At 40.5% G+C, this 19,505-nt stretch overlaps 1 protein-coding gene across 7 annotated transcripts in view; it reads right to left on the bottom strand.

The window, feature by feature from the left end:
* LOC116545499 (ribosome biogenesis protein BMS1 homolog) overlaps positions 1–19,505 on the bottom strand; it is a 51,522-nt gene extending 32,017 nt beyond the window's left edge. For 5 of the 7 annotated variants that reach the window (XR_004266332.1, XM_032272040.1, XM_032272043.1 and 2 more), the window contains exons 1-9: positions 19,347–19,505; positions 17,066–17,274; positions 16,001–16,191; positions 14,645–14,724; positions 11,362–11,550; positions 10,302–10,444; positions 9,452–9,573; positions 8,919–9,112; positions 8,095–8,234 (exon numbers count right to left, since the gene is read on the bottom strand). Coding sequence is in view for 6 of the 7 variants with exons in the window: in XM_032272040.1 (XP_032127931.1) it covers positions 8,095–8,234; positions 8,919–9,112; positions 9,452–9,573; positions 10,302–10,444; positions 11,362–11,550; positions 14,645–14,724; positions 16,001–16,191; positions 17,066–17,241 (1,235 nt within the window). In the remaining variant the exon portion in view is untranslated. Of the gene's footprint in view, positions 1–8,094; positions 8,235–8,918; positions 9,113–9,451; positions 9,574–10,301; positions 10,445–11,361; positions 11,551–14,644; positions 14,725–16,000; positions 16,192–17,065; positions 17,275–19,336 lie in introns of all 7 variants that reach the window. The other 2 variants (XM_032272041.1, XM_032272044.1) reach the window with 2 other exon arrangements.

The following is a 19,505-nucleotide window of genomic DNA, read 5'->3' as shown; positions in this document are numbered from 1 at the left end:
AAAAAAAAAAAAAAAAAAAAAAAAAAAAAAAAAAAAAAAAAAAAAAAAAAAAAAAAAAAAAAAAAAAAAAAAGCGCCACAAACCTCAGTGCCGCTGTTTAAGCCAGCGCAGTGACTGGCCACAGGGAGAAACAAACAGACCCCGGCGCCTCTTCAACAGGCGACTGGAACACCAACTTAAAAAAGGCTCTGAGGCAGGAAGCCAGGCGATCAGGCTCGGCTGGCCCCACAAAAGAACAGCAACCAGAAACTCTGGATTGAGAGTTTCACAGCAAGGGCAGCTGAACCCAGGACGGTCCAGCTCTGTGGGGGAGGGGCGTCCGCCATTACCGAGGCAGCCCGCCGTTGCCAAGGCAACCCGCCACAGCAGAGACTCCGCCCCAAGAGAGGCAGGCTACCATCATCAAAGCAGTTCTAACTACACCCATATAAACAGGACTGCAGGGAAGTTCACTTGTCAGCTGGGCGGAGCCCACAGCAGCTCAGCAAAGCTGCTATAGGCCAACAGTGACTAGGTTGCCTCCTTGCTGGACTGGACAGGTCTGAAGGAAAAAAAAAAAAAAAAAAAAAGGCGGCGGCAGCATAACGGAAACTCATAAATAAAGCCCTAAATCCCTGGGACAGAGCACCTGGGAACAAAAAGCAGTTTATGAGTTCTGCTGTAGCAGACCTAAAAGTACCTGCCCAGCAGCTCTGAATGAACAACAACAGAGCTCGCAGCTCACCATTTGAGCTCCTATAAAGAAGAGACCGTCTCCACAAGCAGCTCCCTGACTCCTATATATCCAAAAAGACACCTCATAAAAGAGAGATCAGATTGACACTAGGCGGCTATCCTTCTGGGACAAAGATAGCAGAAGAAGAAAACTGGTAACAACCCTTGCTGTTCAGCAGCTGCTGCAGGTGAACCCCAGGCAAGCAGGGCCTGGAGTGAACCTCGGCAGACCTACAGCAGAGGGGCCAGACTGTCAGAAGGAAAACCAAGAAACAGAAATAACCTCATCATCAACAAACAGACCGTCAATCTGAAAGATTTGAGACCCAATCTGAAAGCCAGCAACTACAAAGTCAACAGGTGGATAAATCCTTAAAGATGGGAAGAAACCAGCGCAAAAAGGATGAAAACACCCGAAACCAGAACACCTCTCTTCCTAAAAGGGATCACAACTCCTCACCAGCAAGGGAACAAGGTTGGATGGAGAACGAGTGTGATGAAATGACAGAATCAGACTTCAGAAGGTGGGTAGTAAGAAACTTCTGTGAACTTAAAGAACATGTTCTAACCAAATGCAAAGAAACTAAGAACCTTGAAAAAAGATTTGACGAGATGCTAACAAGAATGGACAAAATAGAAAGGAATATAAGTGAATTGATGGAGCTGAAAAACGCAACACGAGAACTTCGTGAAGCATGCACAATTATCAACAGCCGAATCGACCAAGCAGAAGAAACGATATCAGAGGTCGAAGATCAACTCAATGAAATAAAATGGGAAGGCAGGACTGGAGGAAAAAGGGTAAAAAGGAATGAACAAAGTCTCCAAGAAATGTGGGACTATGTGAAAAGACCTAATCTACGTTTGATAGGCGTACCCGAATGCGACGAAGAGAATGAATCCAAGCTGGAAAATACTCTTCAGGATATTATCCAGGAAAACTTCCCCAACCTCGCAAGGAAGGCAAACATTCAAGTCCAGGAAATACAGAGAACACCACAAAGATATTCGTCAAGAAGAGCAACCCCAAGGCACATAATCGTCAGATTCACCAGGGTCGAAATGAAGGAGAAAATACTAAGGGCAGCCAGAGAGAAAGGTCAGGTTACCCACAAAGGGAAGCCCATCAGACCTCTCAGCAGAAACCCTACAAGCCAGAAGAGAATGGGGGCCAATATTCAACATCCTTAAAGAAAAGAACTTTCAACCCAGAATCTCCTATCCAGCCAAACTAAGCTTCATAAGTGAAGGAAACATAAAATCCTTTGGGAACATGCAAGTACGCAGAGATTTCGTCACCACCAGGCCAGCTCTACAAGAGCTCCTGAAAGAGGCTCTACACATATAAAGGAACAACAAGTACCAGCTCAACTAAAGGGCAAAACAGCCAGCTAGCACCAAAATGGCAGTATCAAATTCACACATAACAATATTAACCCTAAATGTAAATGGACTAAATGCCCCAATCAAAAAACACAGACTGGCAAATTGGATAAAAAGACAAAACCCATCGGTGTGCTGTATCCAGGAAACCCATCTCACATGCAAAGATACACAAAGGCTCAAAATAAAGGGATGGAGGAAGATTTACCAAGCAAATGGAGAGCAAAAATAAGCAGGAGTTGCAATTCTCATCTCTGATAAATTAGACTTTAAAGCAACAAAGATCATAAGAGACAAAGAGGGACATTACATAATGGTAAAAGGATCAATGCAACAAGAAGAGCTAACGATCCTAAATATATACGCACCCAATACAGGAGCACCCAGATACATAAGGCAAGTTCTTAATGACTTACAAAGAGACTTAGACTCCCACACAATAATAGTGGGAGACTTTAACACCCCATTGTCAACATTAGACAGATCAACCAGACAGAAAATTAACAAGGATATCCAGGACTTGAACTCAGACCTGGACCAAGCAAATCTAATAGACATTTACAGAACTCTCCACCCCAAATCCACAGAATATACATTCTTCTCAGCACCACATCACACCTACTCTAAAATTGACCACATAATTGGGAGTAAATCACTCCTCAGGAAATGCAAAAGAACGGAAATCGTAACAAACAGTCTCTCAGACCACAGTGCAATCAAGTTAGAACTCAGAATTCAAAAACTAACTCAGAAACGCAGAGCTTCATGGAAACTGAACAACTTGCTCTTGAATGTTGACTGGATAAACAATGAAATGAAGGCAGAAATAAAGATGTTCTTCGAAACCAACGAGAATGAAGACACAACATACCAGAATCTCTGGGACACATTTAAAGCAGTCTCTAGAGGAAAATATATAGCAATAAGTGCCCACATGAGAAGCAAGGAGAGATCAAAAATTGACACCCTATCGTGAAAACTGAAAGAGCTAGAGGAGCAAGATCAAAAAAACTCAAAGTCTAGCAGAAGACAAGAAATAGCTAAGATCAGAGCAGAACTGAAGGAGATAGAGACACAAAAAACCCTTCAAAAAATCAATAAATCCAGGAGCTGGTTTTTTGAAAAGATCAACAAAATAGACAGACCACTAGCCAGATTAATAAAAAAGAAAAGAGAGAATAACCAAATTGATGCAATAAAAAACGATAAAGGGGATATCACCACAGATTCCACAGAAATTCAAACCATCATCAGAGATTATTACAAACAACTCTATGCACACAAACTAATAAACCTGGAAGAAATGGATAAATTCCTGGACACTTGCCTCCTGCCAAGCCTAAACCAGGAAGAAGCCGAAACCCTGAACAGACCTATAACAAGATCTGAAGTTGAGGCAGCAATTAAGAGCTTACCACCCAAAAAAAGCCCAGGTCCTGATGGGTTCACAGCTGAATTCTACCAGACATACAAAGAGGAGCTGGTACCATTTCTTCTGAAACTATTCCAAACAATACAAAAAGAGGGAATTCTTCCCAAATCATTTTATGACACCAACATCATCCTGATTCCAAAACCCAGCAGAGACTCAACAAGAAAAGAAAACTTCAGGCCAATATCCATGATGAACATAGATGCAAAAATCTTCAATAAAATACTGACAAGCCGAGTGCAACAGCACATCAAAAAGCTTATCCACCATGATCAAGTAGGCTTCATCCCGGGGATGCAAGGCTGGTTCAACATACGCAAGTCTATAAACGTAATTCACCACATAAACAGAACCAAAGACAAAAACCACATGATTATCTCAATTGATGCAGAGAAGGCCTTTGACAAAATTCAACAGCCCTTTATGCTAAAAACACTCAATAAGCTAGGTATCGATGGAACGTATCTCAAAATAATAAAAGCTATTTATGACAAACCAACAGCCAGTATCATACTGAATGGGCAAAAACTGGAAGCATTCCCCTTGAAATGTGGCACCAGACAAGGATGTCCTCTCTCACCACTGCTATTCAATATACTATTAGAAGTTCTAGCCAGAGCAGTCAGGCAAGAAAAAGAAATAAAGGGCATTCAAATAGGAAAGGAGGAAGTCAAATTGTCTCTATTTGCAGACGACATGATTGTGTATCTAGAAGACCACATCGTCTCAGCCCCAAACCTCCTGAAACTGATAAGCCAGTTCAGCAAAGTCTCAGGATACAAAATCAATGTGCAAAAATCACATGCATTCCTATACACCAATAACAGACATAAAGAGAGCCAAATCAAGAACAAACTTCCATTCACAATTGCCACAAAGAGAATAAAATACCTAGGAATACAACTAACAAGGAATGTAAAGGACCTCTTCAAGGAGAACTACAAGCCACTGCTCAACGAAATAAGAGAGGACACAAACAGATGGAGAAACATTCCATGTTCATGGTTAGGAAGAATCAATATCGTGAAAATGGCCATACTGCCCAAAGTAATTTACAGATTCAATGCTATCCCCATCAAGCTACCAATGACCTGCTTCGCAGAACTGGAAAAAAGCACCTTAAACTTCATATGGAACCAAAAGAGAGCCCGCATAGCCAAGTCAATTCTAAGCAAAAAGAACAAAGCGGGGGGCATCACACTACCAGACTTCAAACTATACTACAAGGCTACAGTAATCAAAACAGCATGGTACTGGTACCAAAACAGAGATATAGACCAATGGAACAGAACAGAGGTCTCGGAGGCAACACAACATATCTACAACCATCTGATCTTTGACAAACCAGACAAAAACAAGCAATGGGGAAAGGATTCCCTGTTCAATAAATGGTGTTGGGAAAGCTGGCTAGCCATGTGCAGAAAGCAGAAACTGGACCCCTTCCTGACACCTTACACTAACATTAACTCCAGATGGATTAAAGACTTAAACATAAGACCTAACACCATAAAAACCCTAGAAGAAAATCTAGGCAAAACCATTCAGGACGTAGGTGTAGGCAAGGACTTCATGACCAAAACACCAAAAGCATTGACAACAAAAGCCAAAATAGACAAATGGGACCTAATCAAACTCCACAGCTTCTGCACAGCAAAAGAAACAATCATTAGAGTGAATCGGCAACCAACAGATTGGGAAAAAATTTTTGCAGTTTACCCATCTGACAAAGGGCTGATATCCAGAATTTACAAAGAACTAAAACAGATTTACAAGAAAAAAACTAACAAGCCCATTCAAAAGTGGGCAAAGGATACGAACAGACACTTTACCAAAGAAGACGTACGTGAGGCCAACAAACATATGAAAAAATGCTCATCATCACTGGTCATCAGAGAAATGCAAATCAAAACTACATTGAGATACCATCTCACACCAGTTAGAATGGCGATCATTAAAAAATCTGGAGACAACAGATGCTGGAGAGGATGTGGAGAAATAGGAACACTTTTACACTGTTGGTGGGAGTGTAAATTAGTTCAACCATCGTGGAAGACAGTGTGGCGATTCCTCAAGGACCTAGAAATAGAAATTCCATTCGACCCAGCAATCCTATTACTGGGTATATATCCAAAGGATTACAAATTGTTCTACTATAAGGACACGTGCACACGAATGTTCATTGCAGCACTGTTTACAATAGCAAAGACCTGGAACCAACCCAAATGCCCATCGACGATAGGCTGGATAGGGAAAATGTGGCACATATACACCATGGAATATTATGCAGCCATCAAAAACGATGAGTTTGGGTCCTTTGTAGGGACATGGATGAACCTGGAAACCATCATTCTCAGCAAACTGACAGAAGAGCAGAAGATCAAACACCGCATGTTCTCACTCATAGGCGGGTGTTGAACAATGAGAACACATGGACACAGGGAGGGGAGCACTACACACTGTGGTCAGTTGGGGGGAAATAGGGGAGGGACGGTGGGGGGTGGGAAGCTGGGGAGAGATAGCAAGGGGAGAAATGCCAGATGTAGGTGATGGGGAGGAAGGCAGCAAAGCACACTGCCACGTGTGTTCCTATGCAACAATTTTGCATGTTCTTCACATGTACGCCAAAACCTAAAATGCAATAAAATAACTAAATGGGAAAAAAAAATAAAATAAAAAGAAAAAGAAAAAGAAAAAAAAAATGATCCGATAAACATTGTAAGAGTTAATAAGCAAACTCAGGCGTGGTTCCCTAATACCACACTTCAAAAAAAACTTACAGAGAGAATAAAGGAATAACCTTCTTCAAAAAAAAAAAAAAAATCTAATTTTAGAAAAAAATTGCTGAAAAGGGAAGTTAATATTTTGTAGATCTTTTGGAAAGCTGATGTATTTCTAAGCTAAAAACACATGATCCTTAAGAGAAATGGCTGAGTCTGGGCCCAAAGCAGAAAGAGGGCAAAATGAGCCTGATCCTCGTTTTCTGTCAGAGGGTAAGAAACACTCAAAGACTAACAAAGACAGTTGAAACAGAGGAGACAGGCTGAAGACTCCCGCGGCCGAATCTGGGACAGCACAGGCATCAGAAAGAATAATGATAGTGACAGAAAATAACACATGGAATAAAATGCAAGTGCATTAGTCAGCAGTGATACCGAAATAAAGGGGAGAAGTGAAAGCTCTGTGTTAAAAATGCCAGCTAACAAATGTAGGAGGAGTGACCGAGGAATAAAATCCATTTTAAGTCATCAGTGCCACAACTGACAGAGAATAATCATCAGGAGGCTAAAATCACAGAATGAAAGAAAACTGTATGAAGCTGTTTAATGTAGCATGATATATAAAATTATGGAAACATAAATTAGAAAAAACTAAAAATCATACCATAAGAGATGGTAAGTTAGAATACAGCAATAATAGGCCAGGCATAGTGGCTCACATCTGTAATCCCAGGACTTTGGGAGGCCAAGGCAGGAGGACTTGAGCTTGAGCTCAGGAGTTCTAGACCAACCTAGGCAACATAGTGAGACCTCTTCTCTAGATAACAATAAAAAAATTAGCCGGGAGTGGTTGAAAGGACACAGGAGACAGGCTGAAGGCTCCCACACTCCTGTAGTCCCAGCTACTTGGGGAACTGAAGCGGGAGGATCACTTGCGCCTGGGAGTTCAAGGTTGCAGTGAGCCAAGATCATGCTACTGCACTGCAGCCTGTGAGACAAAGTGAGACCTTATCGCAAAAACAAACAAACAAACAAAAAGAATACACCAATAATAACAACATGATGACTACACAAAGACTGTATAGAAAAAGGAAGTGCTCGGAATATAGAAATAAAACTATGTATTTTAACTGTAACTATATTAGAAGGGAGTATTCTTATAGACAAGGATGACTAGAAGGATATGCAAAAATGAAAATAGCTCATAACGCTCATTAGAAAAGAGTGATCTTTTGGTGAACACTTCGTATCTGTCAGGCATTGTGCTAGGTGGTTTATGTACATTGCAACAAATTTTCAGAAAAATTTTACTGGGAGTCATAAATCAATACAACAAAACCAATGTTTTACAAACATCCATTATGTATAAAGGCACACAAATTCCCAACCTAGACTGAAAAATAATTTACATAAGCCACACATCAGTGGAAACCTACCCACAGGAGATAATAAAACATAATCTAAACAAAACTTTCAGAGACAAGGCACATGGCTTCTGGGCAGCCACAAACTCCCTGACTCTGCTCTAGCGTTTTGGCCACCAAAAGAAAGCCCAGTGGCCTCAGGTCTCTTAAAAACAAAAAGCAACCTATGGATTGGCATAGGTTGGCATTTGATGGTGTGGCATTTGAGGAATATTTAGGGTCTTGAAAAATGCATCCTGTACTTTATTTCAAGAAAATACTCCCTTGTAATGTCAGGTATGTGAAGAGCCCTCAGAGATATATGCACACACAAAGAAAAACAAAACAATCTGGAATTAATCCCACCAAAATGTGTTCTGATGGCAGAACTACGCATCTTCTGTAATACATCCTTTTATTAAAAATAGAAAAAAAGCAGACTTACCCTTGATTATCTATATCCTCTGACCCAAGTGCCTTGGAATCAGAAAACAGCATCACTCGACTTGAAGCCATCTTGGCATCAATGGTGGAATGGGTGGAGATGAGACTCTGGACCAGCTCATGGGTGGACCCCACCTCATCCTGTCAACAGCACCAAGAAAGGGGACGTGAGGAAAGTATAAAGATCCTGGAGAGACACTGGTTTCACTCAGTTTCTCAAAATTACCTTAGACACATTTCCTGAGAACCTTTCTTAATGCCTCGAAAAGCAGAGAAGAAAATCTTTACAACAAAGCCTGAAATGGATCCCCATCTCCATTAAACTTTTCCAAAGTTCAGGGAGTATAAAAACCTAAAAACCTAGCTTAAAAAGCCTCAGTTCCAGTGCTACAACCACAATGCTAGCTTTTCTAACATTTTTAAATAACCCTGATTTTAACCCAATACAATTCAACTTCAGAACCAAGAAATAAACATTTGAAACCCACTTTAAAATACAAAGGAGATCACTGGGAATGAGAAAAAGAAAAAGACCAATGAGAGCTGGAAAGCACATTGATTTTGTAGAAACGAGGATGGGCCATGCAGGCAGCAGTGCCCACACTGGGGCCATGGATCAAGGAGGCATGGAGGACAGGACTCTTCTTGGTATAATGAAAAAAAAGTTTTCTTTTTATTCTATATATTTACAATATGCATTTAGACCTTTATTATAAGTACAAGAGAAAAGTCTTCAAGAAATAAAAGCTGAGTACATTACTTTTGTGGTTAAAAAATAGATTAGGAAAGAAGAATGAGAGTTCAGAACAATGACTTGTGTCTCACCGATGCCTGAAAACCGTGGCTGCCACCGAGGTCAACATATACAGCGTCTTTGTCATACAGCACACCCCCAACTCCAGAAAGAGGCGCATAAACCAGCTTCTCCTTCTCATTTAAACAGCGCTTCTTCTGTTGTTCAGGAAGAGCACAAGGGTCTGGGAGGAAACTGACGTCACTCACGGTGAAATCTCCTACACCTAGAAGACAGGACCCTTTCAAAAAGCCAGCTTCAGCTGACAAGAAGTCAGTAAGTACCTATTGTTCACTGTGGGGGTAAAAATAATCCACAGTCCAAGGGCTTAAACCATGACACTAAAGGGCATTGTGGCACACTGGAATAGTGCCCCTCTCACTACAAGACAAGAAGTCAGAGGAGAGGATTCGATAACACCATTGCAGGCCTATACATAGCTGGGTTTAAAACCTCCAGCAAGGCCATCTTCCCTTGTTTGGTCATTTTTCAGTTTTCCTGAGAAACGAAGCAATCTCGAGAATCCTATGTGTAATTCTAGCATGTTCTAACAACAAGACAATACCTGGCATGTGAATCTGGCTTTTATTTTTCAAGTGCGCTCCTCTTAAATAACCATAAAGAGACACTTTCCGGTCACATTTGATGTTTGTTCGGATATCGTCTGGGTTTGTCAAATCTTCCATCCTAGAAAAATAAACTCAGCCATACAGCAGAAATGAATGCCAGAACTTCCTATCCCTCCTTTCATGTGTCAGTGACTCATCACACTCTTGTCTGGTAAGCACGTTGTTTAGAAAACTAGAAAATGCAGAAATAAGGAAGCACTGTTCACCATCCACCAGAGGAAAAGGGACAGACACACAACTGTGTCTCTAGGCTGAAAGTGACATTCATTCCATGAGAAGCCAGACAGGGAGATGAAGTCCACCTGGGGTCAGGGAAGAGTGAAGAACATATTCAGAAAATCCCTTTCTGAAAGACGGTGAGCCTGTACTCTGGGATTTTTACTGTGAGGTGGATTCTGGCAGGTGAAAAAGGGAATTCCAGGCTGAGAAAACCACGTGAGGAAGGGCACAAAGGAAGGAAACTGAAGGCACACACGAAGAACTCAAAGCACATGGGTACAAGGCAGCATCACTGAAAACTGAGGCTGAACGTAGGATGGGGTCATATCCTACAGCCTTAAATGCTTCCAAATCCACCCATTTTCCTAAACATCTCGTAATTAATTTACTCCCAAAGGCACAGCATCTTGGAGCAATAAGTAAGTAGACATTTTCCATCAACTGCACTTCTACCCCTACTATTCAAATTGGCACAAAATAAATCCTATCACTGTTCTTTTCTTTTTCTAGCCTTTTTAACTTTGAAATATATGGCCCAGGAAGAAAAAGTTTACAATCACTTTTTACCTGTCTGCCAGGATATAAGGGTGAGAAGTTTGCCATGTGAGAGGCCTAAACTTCATAACTGTAATAAAACGGCCCAGATTGTGGATTTCTTGGTTTTGATATTCTCCATGCACCATTCCAGAAAGGTAGAACAGCTTTGCACCCTAAACATTAAAGGAAAATTAAAAGTTAAATTTCAATTAAATTCTCATTAATACTGCTGCAAAATAAAAACTCTAAACAAGAAGCAATTGTAAGAAGGGAGACTTCCAGCAAACCACTGTCCTGAGGCTTCCAGAGCCTTGCTGGCTTCTTTCAGGACTTATTAGAACCCCACAGAGGCAGACTGCTCTGCAGCTGAGCAGAGGTGTCTAAGAATGGTGAGGAGAAGGAGGTGAGGCCTCTGAACACAGAAATGGTTCTGTGGCCAATGAACCAGAGCAGTATGCAAAGGAAGGGGCAGTGCCTGGTCCTATAACTCCAAGAAACTCCTGATATACTCTATTTAAAGTCTCGATCCCAAAACAGCCAGACACTGCCTGGTGCAGCAGGTACAAGGGACCAGTGAGATACACCAAGAGGCTCAGAATAAACATTCTCTTGAGGGAAATCTTCCAGAGACTGTGAAAACACACACACACACACACACACACACACACACACTCACACACACACACACAAAGGAAATTCAGGAGGTGAATGCTATAGAGATGTTTACTAATGTCTCTTCAGTCTTTTTTTTTTTTAAGATGGAATCTCACTCTGTCACCCAGGCTGGAGTGCAATGGCACGATCTCAGCTCACTGCACCCTCTGCCTCCCAGGTTCAAGCAATTCTCATGTCTCAGCCTCACAAGTAGCTGGAATTGCAGGCGCATGCCACCACACTGGCTAATTTTTGCATTTTTATTAGATAGGTTTGGCCATGTTGCCCTGAGTTTGAAACTCCTGGCCTCAAGTGATCCGCCCGCCTCTGCCTCCCAAAGTGCTGTTATTATAGGCATGAGCCACTGCACCTGGTCTCTTTAGTCTATTTTAAAAGGATTATACTGTTAGTATTCAACAATTATTTCTCTTCCTACCGGGTAAACTTCTGTCCAGAACCTGTGTTTTAATCGCTTCTTTGTCTTCTTCAGTTGCTTATTATGCTTGAAGGAGTCGAGGTGGGTGAGAACTCCCATAATTTTAGGGAAACCGTGTACTTGACAGATGTTTAGAAACTCAAACGTTTCCATTTCAAACCCAAAGCTGGCATCTATAAGCATCAGTACCTAAAAGCAGAACACATCATTTCTCAAAGAGACTACCAAAACAGACCACCTACACTAGGGGTTGGCAACTGGCCCACGGGCCAAATCCAGCCCAACTCCTGTTTTTGTAACTAAACTTTAATTGGGACACAGCCACGTAATTCATTTACATATTGTCTATGGCTGCCTGTGCACTACAAATGCAGAGCTAAGTAGCTGCAAGAGATATGATCCACAAAGCCAAAAATATTTACTATCTGGCCCTTGACAGAAAAGTCCCAATCCAGGCTAAATCAAATGACTAACAGGCATCACCCTATTAGTGAGAAACCACCACCCAATGTCTTGCTCCAAAAGGCAACCATAAGACAATGGCCACTAGGATACAAACTTTCATTTTAAGAATTTTAATGTATGAGAAGTACTCAGAAAAGGCTGGGTCTAACCTGGACCTTACCTAAGAAATCCTAATTGAAAGAAGTGAAGTTTTCTGTAAGGCATTTTTAAGCCAAATAACAGGTCTCTTGACACTCAAAGAATGGGAACAAAATGGTAATCAATGAAATATTAAATATGTCTTAATCTCCTCACAGAAAAAAAAAATCTGTTTTTTGCTGGGAAGTATGCAGTGGAAACATTTATCTTATATGTTGATTTGTATAACTCAATTGCTCAGAATTTTTTTTTTTGAATTAAGTCAAAAATAGTACAATTACGATGAATCATAGTCTATAAGAAAATTTAAGCAGGTAAGATCAATTTTTAAAATTTAAGACACTTCAAAGATGCAAAATAATTTCAGAATTGATTCCTGGAAACTTCTAGTTTTAATATTAAAGACACTTCTGTTCTTATCTTTCCTTAGGTAACTAAAAATAACAAAAAAATGGAAACAGAAACGCCCATCTTTGATTAAACTGAGAAACATTCAAAATCTGAAACTACAGAATATATGAAGCTGGGCTTGTGAGAAAGCACAGCTGCCACTGCAGACTGAAGCAGCAAGCAGAGTCCTCCAGCAACACTGGACCAGCTCAAAGGACAGGTTGAATAACTTCACACCACATCTGATGCCACAGAGTGCCAAGGGGCAAGCAGCTGGTTGTAGGGTCGGGAAGAACAGGGGGCAAACAGTATCTCAGCTGCCAATCTTTGTCATCTAAGCCAGTGTTACTTCCCTAATCCACACACACGTACACACCTAAATTTACATATTGTGTGTGCCTCTGCGCACTCAGGAGGCTTTGACAACCCAGAGCAGAGTAAGCAACATAAGGTAGGCTAAATAAATTATGGTGTATCCATAGAATGGATTAAAAAGGAGACAGAACTACAATACTTACTGATTATACCTCCAAGATATATTACATGAGAAAAGCAAAGCACAGAACAGTGTGTCAAATAAGCTACCATTTGTATTTTTAAAGGGTGGTGTGTGTGTTTATATGCATCTGGAAGGATACTGCTCTGCAGGGATCTGAGAGACCAGCAGTTAGAGCAGGGAAAAAGAAAATGTGCATTGTGTGTATCCTGCATTACAGTTAGAGTGCTTTACCATGTGTGTGTTCCTTTTGAAAATCTTAAAAAGGTTTACATAATAGGCATCTGCCTCAATGATGGTTAAGAGGCTGGGAAGGGCAGCAGGGAGGGAGGGACAAAGAGGGAAAAGTTAACAGGTAAAAAAAAAAATACACTTCAATAAAATAAATTCTAGTGTCCAACAGCACAATAGGATGGCTATAATTTTAATTTAGAATAACTAAAAGAATGAAATTGAAATGTTCCTAACACAAAGAAATGATAAATGTTTGAGGTGATAGATATCCTAATTACCCTGATTTGATCATCAAACATTGTACGCTTCTAACAAAATACCACATGTACCCCATAAATATGTATAACTATTATGTATTCATAATAATTAAAAATAAAAATGTAATGGCATCTCTCAATAAGTATGTCTTCGAAATTAGAAACTTGCTACATTTTAAATAAAAGAGAAACAAATGACTTCTTTGAACTATCCCAATCATTTCAAGTATACAAGATTTAACAAGCTTATACTACATTAATAACAACACTTATTTTTATTAACAGCAGCATTACATGTTCAAAATTTGAATGCTATTTAGCTTCCTGACATTACAATGACACAACTTTAAAATCTGTATTACTTTTTACTTTGTAATTTAGGAGTTTCCTGTACCAAAGTATAAAATACGTAGCTCTTTGTCACCACACCAAACAGCTGTCTAGAAAAAACTAAATAAAAATGAAAAAACCAAGGTATCTGTCACCCACACTTCCTAATCAATATGTTTTTTTTTTTTACTAATTTGTATTTTATTTTTGTCAATTTAAAAGATAGTTAATAGAATATCAGAAAATAGTGAACCTTACCATTTCCATAAATGCAAACGCGTGTACGTTTTCTATACACCGAGTACTGTCTAGATTTTCAATTGATAAACTCTGACCACTTCTTGAGGGCAATTCATGTACTTACTTATCATTACTATTAAGGAGGAAGGTTCTGGAACCATCGGGAACAAGGGTCCCACCTTCACACAAGGTACATAACTGCTGGGAGCCTCTATTTCATCTTATGGAAACAACAGATAATACCGACTCACCTCAAGGGTATATCAAGGGTTTATGTAAGCTAAATTTGTAGGAAGCAGTTAGCATAGTGCCAGGAGTGGTCCAGGAAGAAACGGTACTTACTACGATATATTTGAATGTATGCACACATATACATATGTTCATTATATAACTCATTAACTTGCATGTGTATATGTATATATACACACACGTGTATATATATACACACACGTAAGTTAATGAGTTCTTATTAGCTGTGTTCATTAAAGGTTTTTCTCCATCTTGTGATTTGCTTTTAGATTATGGAATATATTTCATTGTGCACATTCCATTTTTATTATTAATATAACAACATTTATTATTATCATCAATTCAATCACATGTACTGTATCCCTCATGAAGACCATGTTTCCTTTAATAATCATAAAACTTTCTTCCCTTCATCATGGGGTAAATAACCCACCACAATGCTGTAAGTCTCCATCAGCACCCCAGGCTGCCCTTGCTGACTTACCAGATCTGCTACTTTAGCCAGATCAATCATCATGTTAATGTCACATCCACATTCAATAATGGTGAGTCTGCGCTTTTTACCTATAAGTGAAAAGATAAAAAGTTTACTTTAAAAAGACTCTGAAAAAACTCTAAGCATCAACTCTAATTTTCATGTTTTAATTGTGTCCAGTAAAACGCCGTATATGTTTACAGGAGTATACTAGAAGTTCATTTTTATAGGCAAAAACTGGTAACATAAAATAAATTTCATCTTGTTTTTCTTGCTGTATTCTAAACTGAAATAATATCAGAAGTCTACCCAGATGAATAAAAGTGCTCATACAGAGAAAATCCTGACTGGACAGACTCCATGATAACCACAATCCTGCTGTTCAGCTGCAGGCCAATGTCTTCGCCTCTATCAAAACTTCCCGTATTCCCACCATAGCTAAAAACATCCTCAAACATAATGAAACAGAATATTCATAACAATAATTATTTCTAAATTAAGGTAAAAAGAAAATGATCAAGAAAATATGGGTTGGGCACACTGGCTCACGCCTTTAGTCCCAAAACCTTGGGGGGCCGATGCAGGCAGATCCCTTGAGCCCAGGAGTTTTGAGACCAGCCTGGGTCACATGGGGAAACCCCATCTCTACAGGGAAAGAAAAAAAAAAAAAGGAAAAATTAGCCAGGCATGGTGGCATACACTACTCAGAAGGCTAAGGTAGGGGGATTGCTTGAGCCTGGGAAGTTGAGGCTGCAGTGAGCTGTAATCACCCTACTGCACTCCAGCCTGTGCCATAGAGTAAGACTCTGTCTCAAAAAAAGAAAAAGAAAATATGGATGCTCCAAAGATAAAAAAAAAAAAAAAAAAAAGCCTCAATCCAACTATATTATTGCAATAACAAAAGATTTCAGACTGTACATTGCCATTCTACCACTGGAAGCTTGTTATATTTTCCCTCAAACTTGGAAAGGTCACCATCTCCCAAAGCAGACAAATTATCACAGGAAAAAGAGAAAACTCACTTCCACCAGAATGTGGCTTCATAAGGGCAAGCATGTGCGCCTGGCACATAGGAAGTGTGTGCTATCCGTTAAATGATGTGTTCACGAGGTGACCAGGCCTCCTAGGCCCTTCCAAGAAACATACTCGGCAAAGCCACAGGGCAGTCACAATAAGACATGTATCACATCCCTATTTCTGAGAACTTACCCTTTTCTGAAGCTATAGCCAACTTAGTAAAAGCATAAGAGAGGTTAACATGATATGACAATCTTTAATATGTTCCACTCAAGAAAACAACAAACACATGCATGTCCCTCAGATGACACCAGCCATGCCAACTGTGTCTGTGGCAGCATCTCTTACCTGACACGATTGTCACCGGGCCTCTGATCTCCGTCAACTTCTGCCGGGTGAAGTTCCGAATGAGGCATTGTATCAAAGTGCTCTTTCCAACTTTTGGAGGCCCCATCACGACCACCACTATTGGCGGGGGCTCTAGTGGAGTTCGATCAACCACTGGAATATGATGCTTTTTTGTCTTCAAATCCTGAGTTCTATTCACGAAAACAAAAAATAGTAAACTCATTTTCAAAATGGAGTAAAAGGTATCAATCTTATAAGTAGGCTTTTTTTTAGTATACTTATAGAGAGTACTTTAGTATTTTAGAGAGTACAACAGACAATATATAAATATATTAACTTGTTAATTATTGGCTTGTTAATTTCTGGCCCCCATCCAATAATTGCTGTTCGATAACGTGTAACAAGATGACTTCAACAGTATATAGAGTTGAAAATTAAACACCCCTTAAATCTGACTGGGTTTTATGAGTGACTTTAATAGTAAAAGGTAACTACTGAGGCAGTGCATCATAACAGATAACAGCAGAAGCTCTAGAGTTAAATTTGGCTCTCCTATTTACTGGTTATATGATTGGAGGTAACTTGTTTTCTTGACCTCAGTTTTCTTATCCCCAAAACGAGGGCAGCCTTACTCTGGTAAGGCTGCTGTAAACATTTAGTTGAAAAATGTTTAAAGTACATTGCTAGGCATATCACAAGGACTCACTAAACAAAGCTATGTTAGTATTAAATACAGTAATTTTTGTATTTTATATTACAGCTATGTAAAACATATCCAGAGGGAAAAAGCACATTTATCACGACAGAAACAGTTTAAAGTTTAGGAACAAACAAATTCTATGAATTCCTTTATCTTGGGCAAGAAAAACCAACCAGTGTGCAGATGCTGAAGGCAAGACAGCTTCTATGGGAAAGCTTTCTCATGTTTTAGTGAAAGCCACACAGCATGCATCTCCATGTCCTCTGGAGCTGGACTAGACTCGTGAATCCAAATGTCACCTGTGAGAGGCTCCTACTATTTAAAAAGCATCAACGGAAGAACCACCAGACCGTAGCCAAACATACCTGTGAAAGGATCGAGCCATCCGCACAGCAGACTGAACTGCAAAAGCTTTGGGATTTCTCTTCCGGGCATCTTCTTCGTCTCCTAGCTGGAGATCCTGCAGATGCCGCTTCTTTTTCTTTTGAGCTTTGGGCCCACTGTTTTTCTTTCTGTGTTTCTTCTGGTCCTTAGCCTCCATAGTGGCTATTTACCAATAACAAGTAACTCTAACCTACAAGGAAGAAGGTTGGGGTAGGGATGTGGGAGAAGCAGTTTATATTCCAGGCAATACCCAGGGAAAAAACAGTAAATTTCATTTATTTCTTTATGAAGAGATGATGTATTTGCTCACTGAACAAGGGTAGAGACTGCTTAACCATCCCTAACTTCATTTCTGTTATGCTATAAATTAGATGAGTTACCTCTGGTAAGGTTACATTTTACAGTTAAGTTACTTTTTAATCATCTTAAGTGTCAATATCAAAAGTATTTATGCAAGGATGGAAATATTCTATATCTGTACTTTTCAGCCATTTAGCCATTTGCCACATGTGGTTACTTAAAATGTACTTAGGGAAACCGAAAAAATGAATTTTTAATTGATTCCACTCTATAAATGGTCACATGTGGCTACTATACTGGACAGCTCAGACTCAGATATCAACGGGACTAATGAAGTGATTTCCTAACTTAAACTAAAACTTAAATTTCAATAAAAAATGTAAAAACTTTTTTTTTTTTTGAGGCAGAGTTTTGCTCTTGTCACCCAGGCTGGAGTGCAGTGGTAAAATCTTGGCTCACTGCAACCTCCGTCACCCAGGTTCAAAGTGATTCTCCTGCCTCAGCCTCCCAAGAAGCTGGGATTACAGGCATGCACCACCACACCCCGCTAATTTTGTATTTTTAGTAGACATGGGGTTTCACCATGTTGGCCAGGCTGGTTTTGAACTCCCAACCTCACGTGATCCACCTGCCTTGGCTCTCAAAGTCCTGAGATTACAGGTGTGAGCCACTGCACCAGGCCTAAAAACGTTTTTATGAACCTCCAATATGATCGTAGTATTACTTTTAGTACCTGTTGACTCTGTAAAACTTCTAAATTACAACTCATCTACATACATTTGAAAAACAGCAGTTATCTGTACGTGTGAGAAATGACTGGTTCTAGATGATGCCTGGAGACTCCATGGACTTACAGAGACCCTTCCACTGATTTCTGAGCTACCTGGCAATCTGTGGCAATAAACTGGCAATCACTGAATTAGTGAGCTTTTAGGAAATCGGGGTACATAAAATCTGACAGCTTGTTTTTAAAAAGGTGGGGCAGGGTGCCATTTCATTCAATTAAGGTACTGTATTAATTTCGTTTAATAAATATTTGTGTCTGTCTATGATGTGCTAGGCACTGTGCCAGTAAATGGGTACAGCTATGATCTGATTTGCAGAGGGAAATCCAAACTAGTATCTTCCATGCCATACAATGAGGAATACATAGGAAGACTGCCCTGGAGCATGAAGGTGAGTCAGAGGCTTCCCACAGGCACAAACACCAGTGTGGAAAAAGAAAGTTTTTGTTTTGTTTTGTTTTTAAGACAAGAGTCTCGCTCTGTCGCCAGGCTGGAGTGCAGTGGCGCCACTGCAACCTATGCCTCCCGGGTTCAAGAAATGTTCCTGCCTCCGCCTCCGGAGTAGCTGCGACTACAGGTACGCGCCACCACACCCCGCTGATTTTTTTTTTTTTTTTTTTTTGCATTTTTAGTGGAGACGGGTTTCACCAAGTTGGCCAGGATGGTCTCGATCTGTTGACCTCGCGATCCGCACATCCCGGCCTTTCACTGGGATTACTGACATGAGCCACCCCGCCTGGCCCATTAAGTCTTTATATATCAACAGAAATTCAAGGAGCGCTGGTCGAAAGTTAGGAGAGCTGGCACTAGGTGCGCTTTGAAACTGAACAGCTGTGTGATTTCAGAGACTACGTTTCTTCTCTATTTTAGTTCCGAACTTGTAATGTTTTTCTCTCCATGTCTTTCTTCTTGGTGGGAAAAGCACAATTGGGGTCAACAGATCCGGCTCAGGTCTAAGTCGCCTGCCAGGACCCCATCTCCGGGAAACGATGTCTCTCTGCTACCTTCCCTCCCCGTCCCGTCACTCTTCCAACGACCCCGGCACGCGTCCCATAGATGCGAAATATGCCGATTCTCCGGAGCAAAGATGACCCGGAGGACCGGGGAACGACCTTCCCACCTGCACGACTGGCGAGCCTCCCAGTGCCCAAGACCCAGGGACCTTACCGCCACCTACCACAGCCAGGCACTGAATCGGAACACAAATCGCAACTCCTCAAGTCCGCATGGAAGCCACCGGAAACGGAAATTCACCATCGCAATGACTCGCCGGAGGGAAACAAGAAGGCAGAAAAAAGAAACCTGCCGGGGGACGACTTTCAGTGGAGAGCCGAAA

Source organism: Sapajus apella, unplaced genomic scaffold (assembly GCF_009761245.1).
Source record: "Sapajus apella isolate SASKATOON/1434 unplaced genomic scaffold, GSC_monkey_1.0 scaffold278, whole genome shotgun sequence".
Taxonomy (NCBI): domain Eukaryota; kingdom Metazoa; phylum Chordata; class Mammalia; order Primates; family Cebidae; genus Sapajus; species Sapajus apella.
The sequence above is the reverse complement of the archived record's forward strand: the minus strand, read 5'-3'. Positions and strand labels throughout refer to the sequence as shown.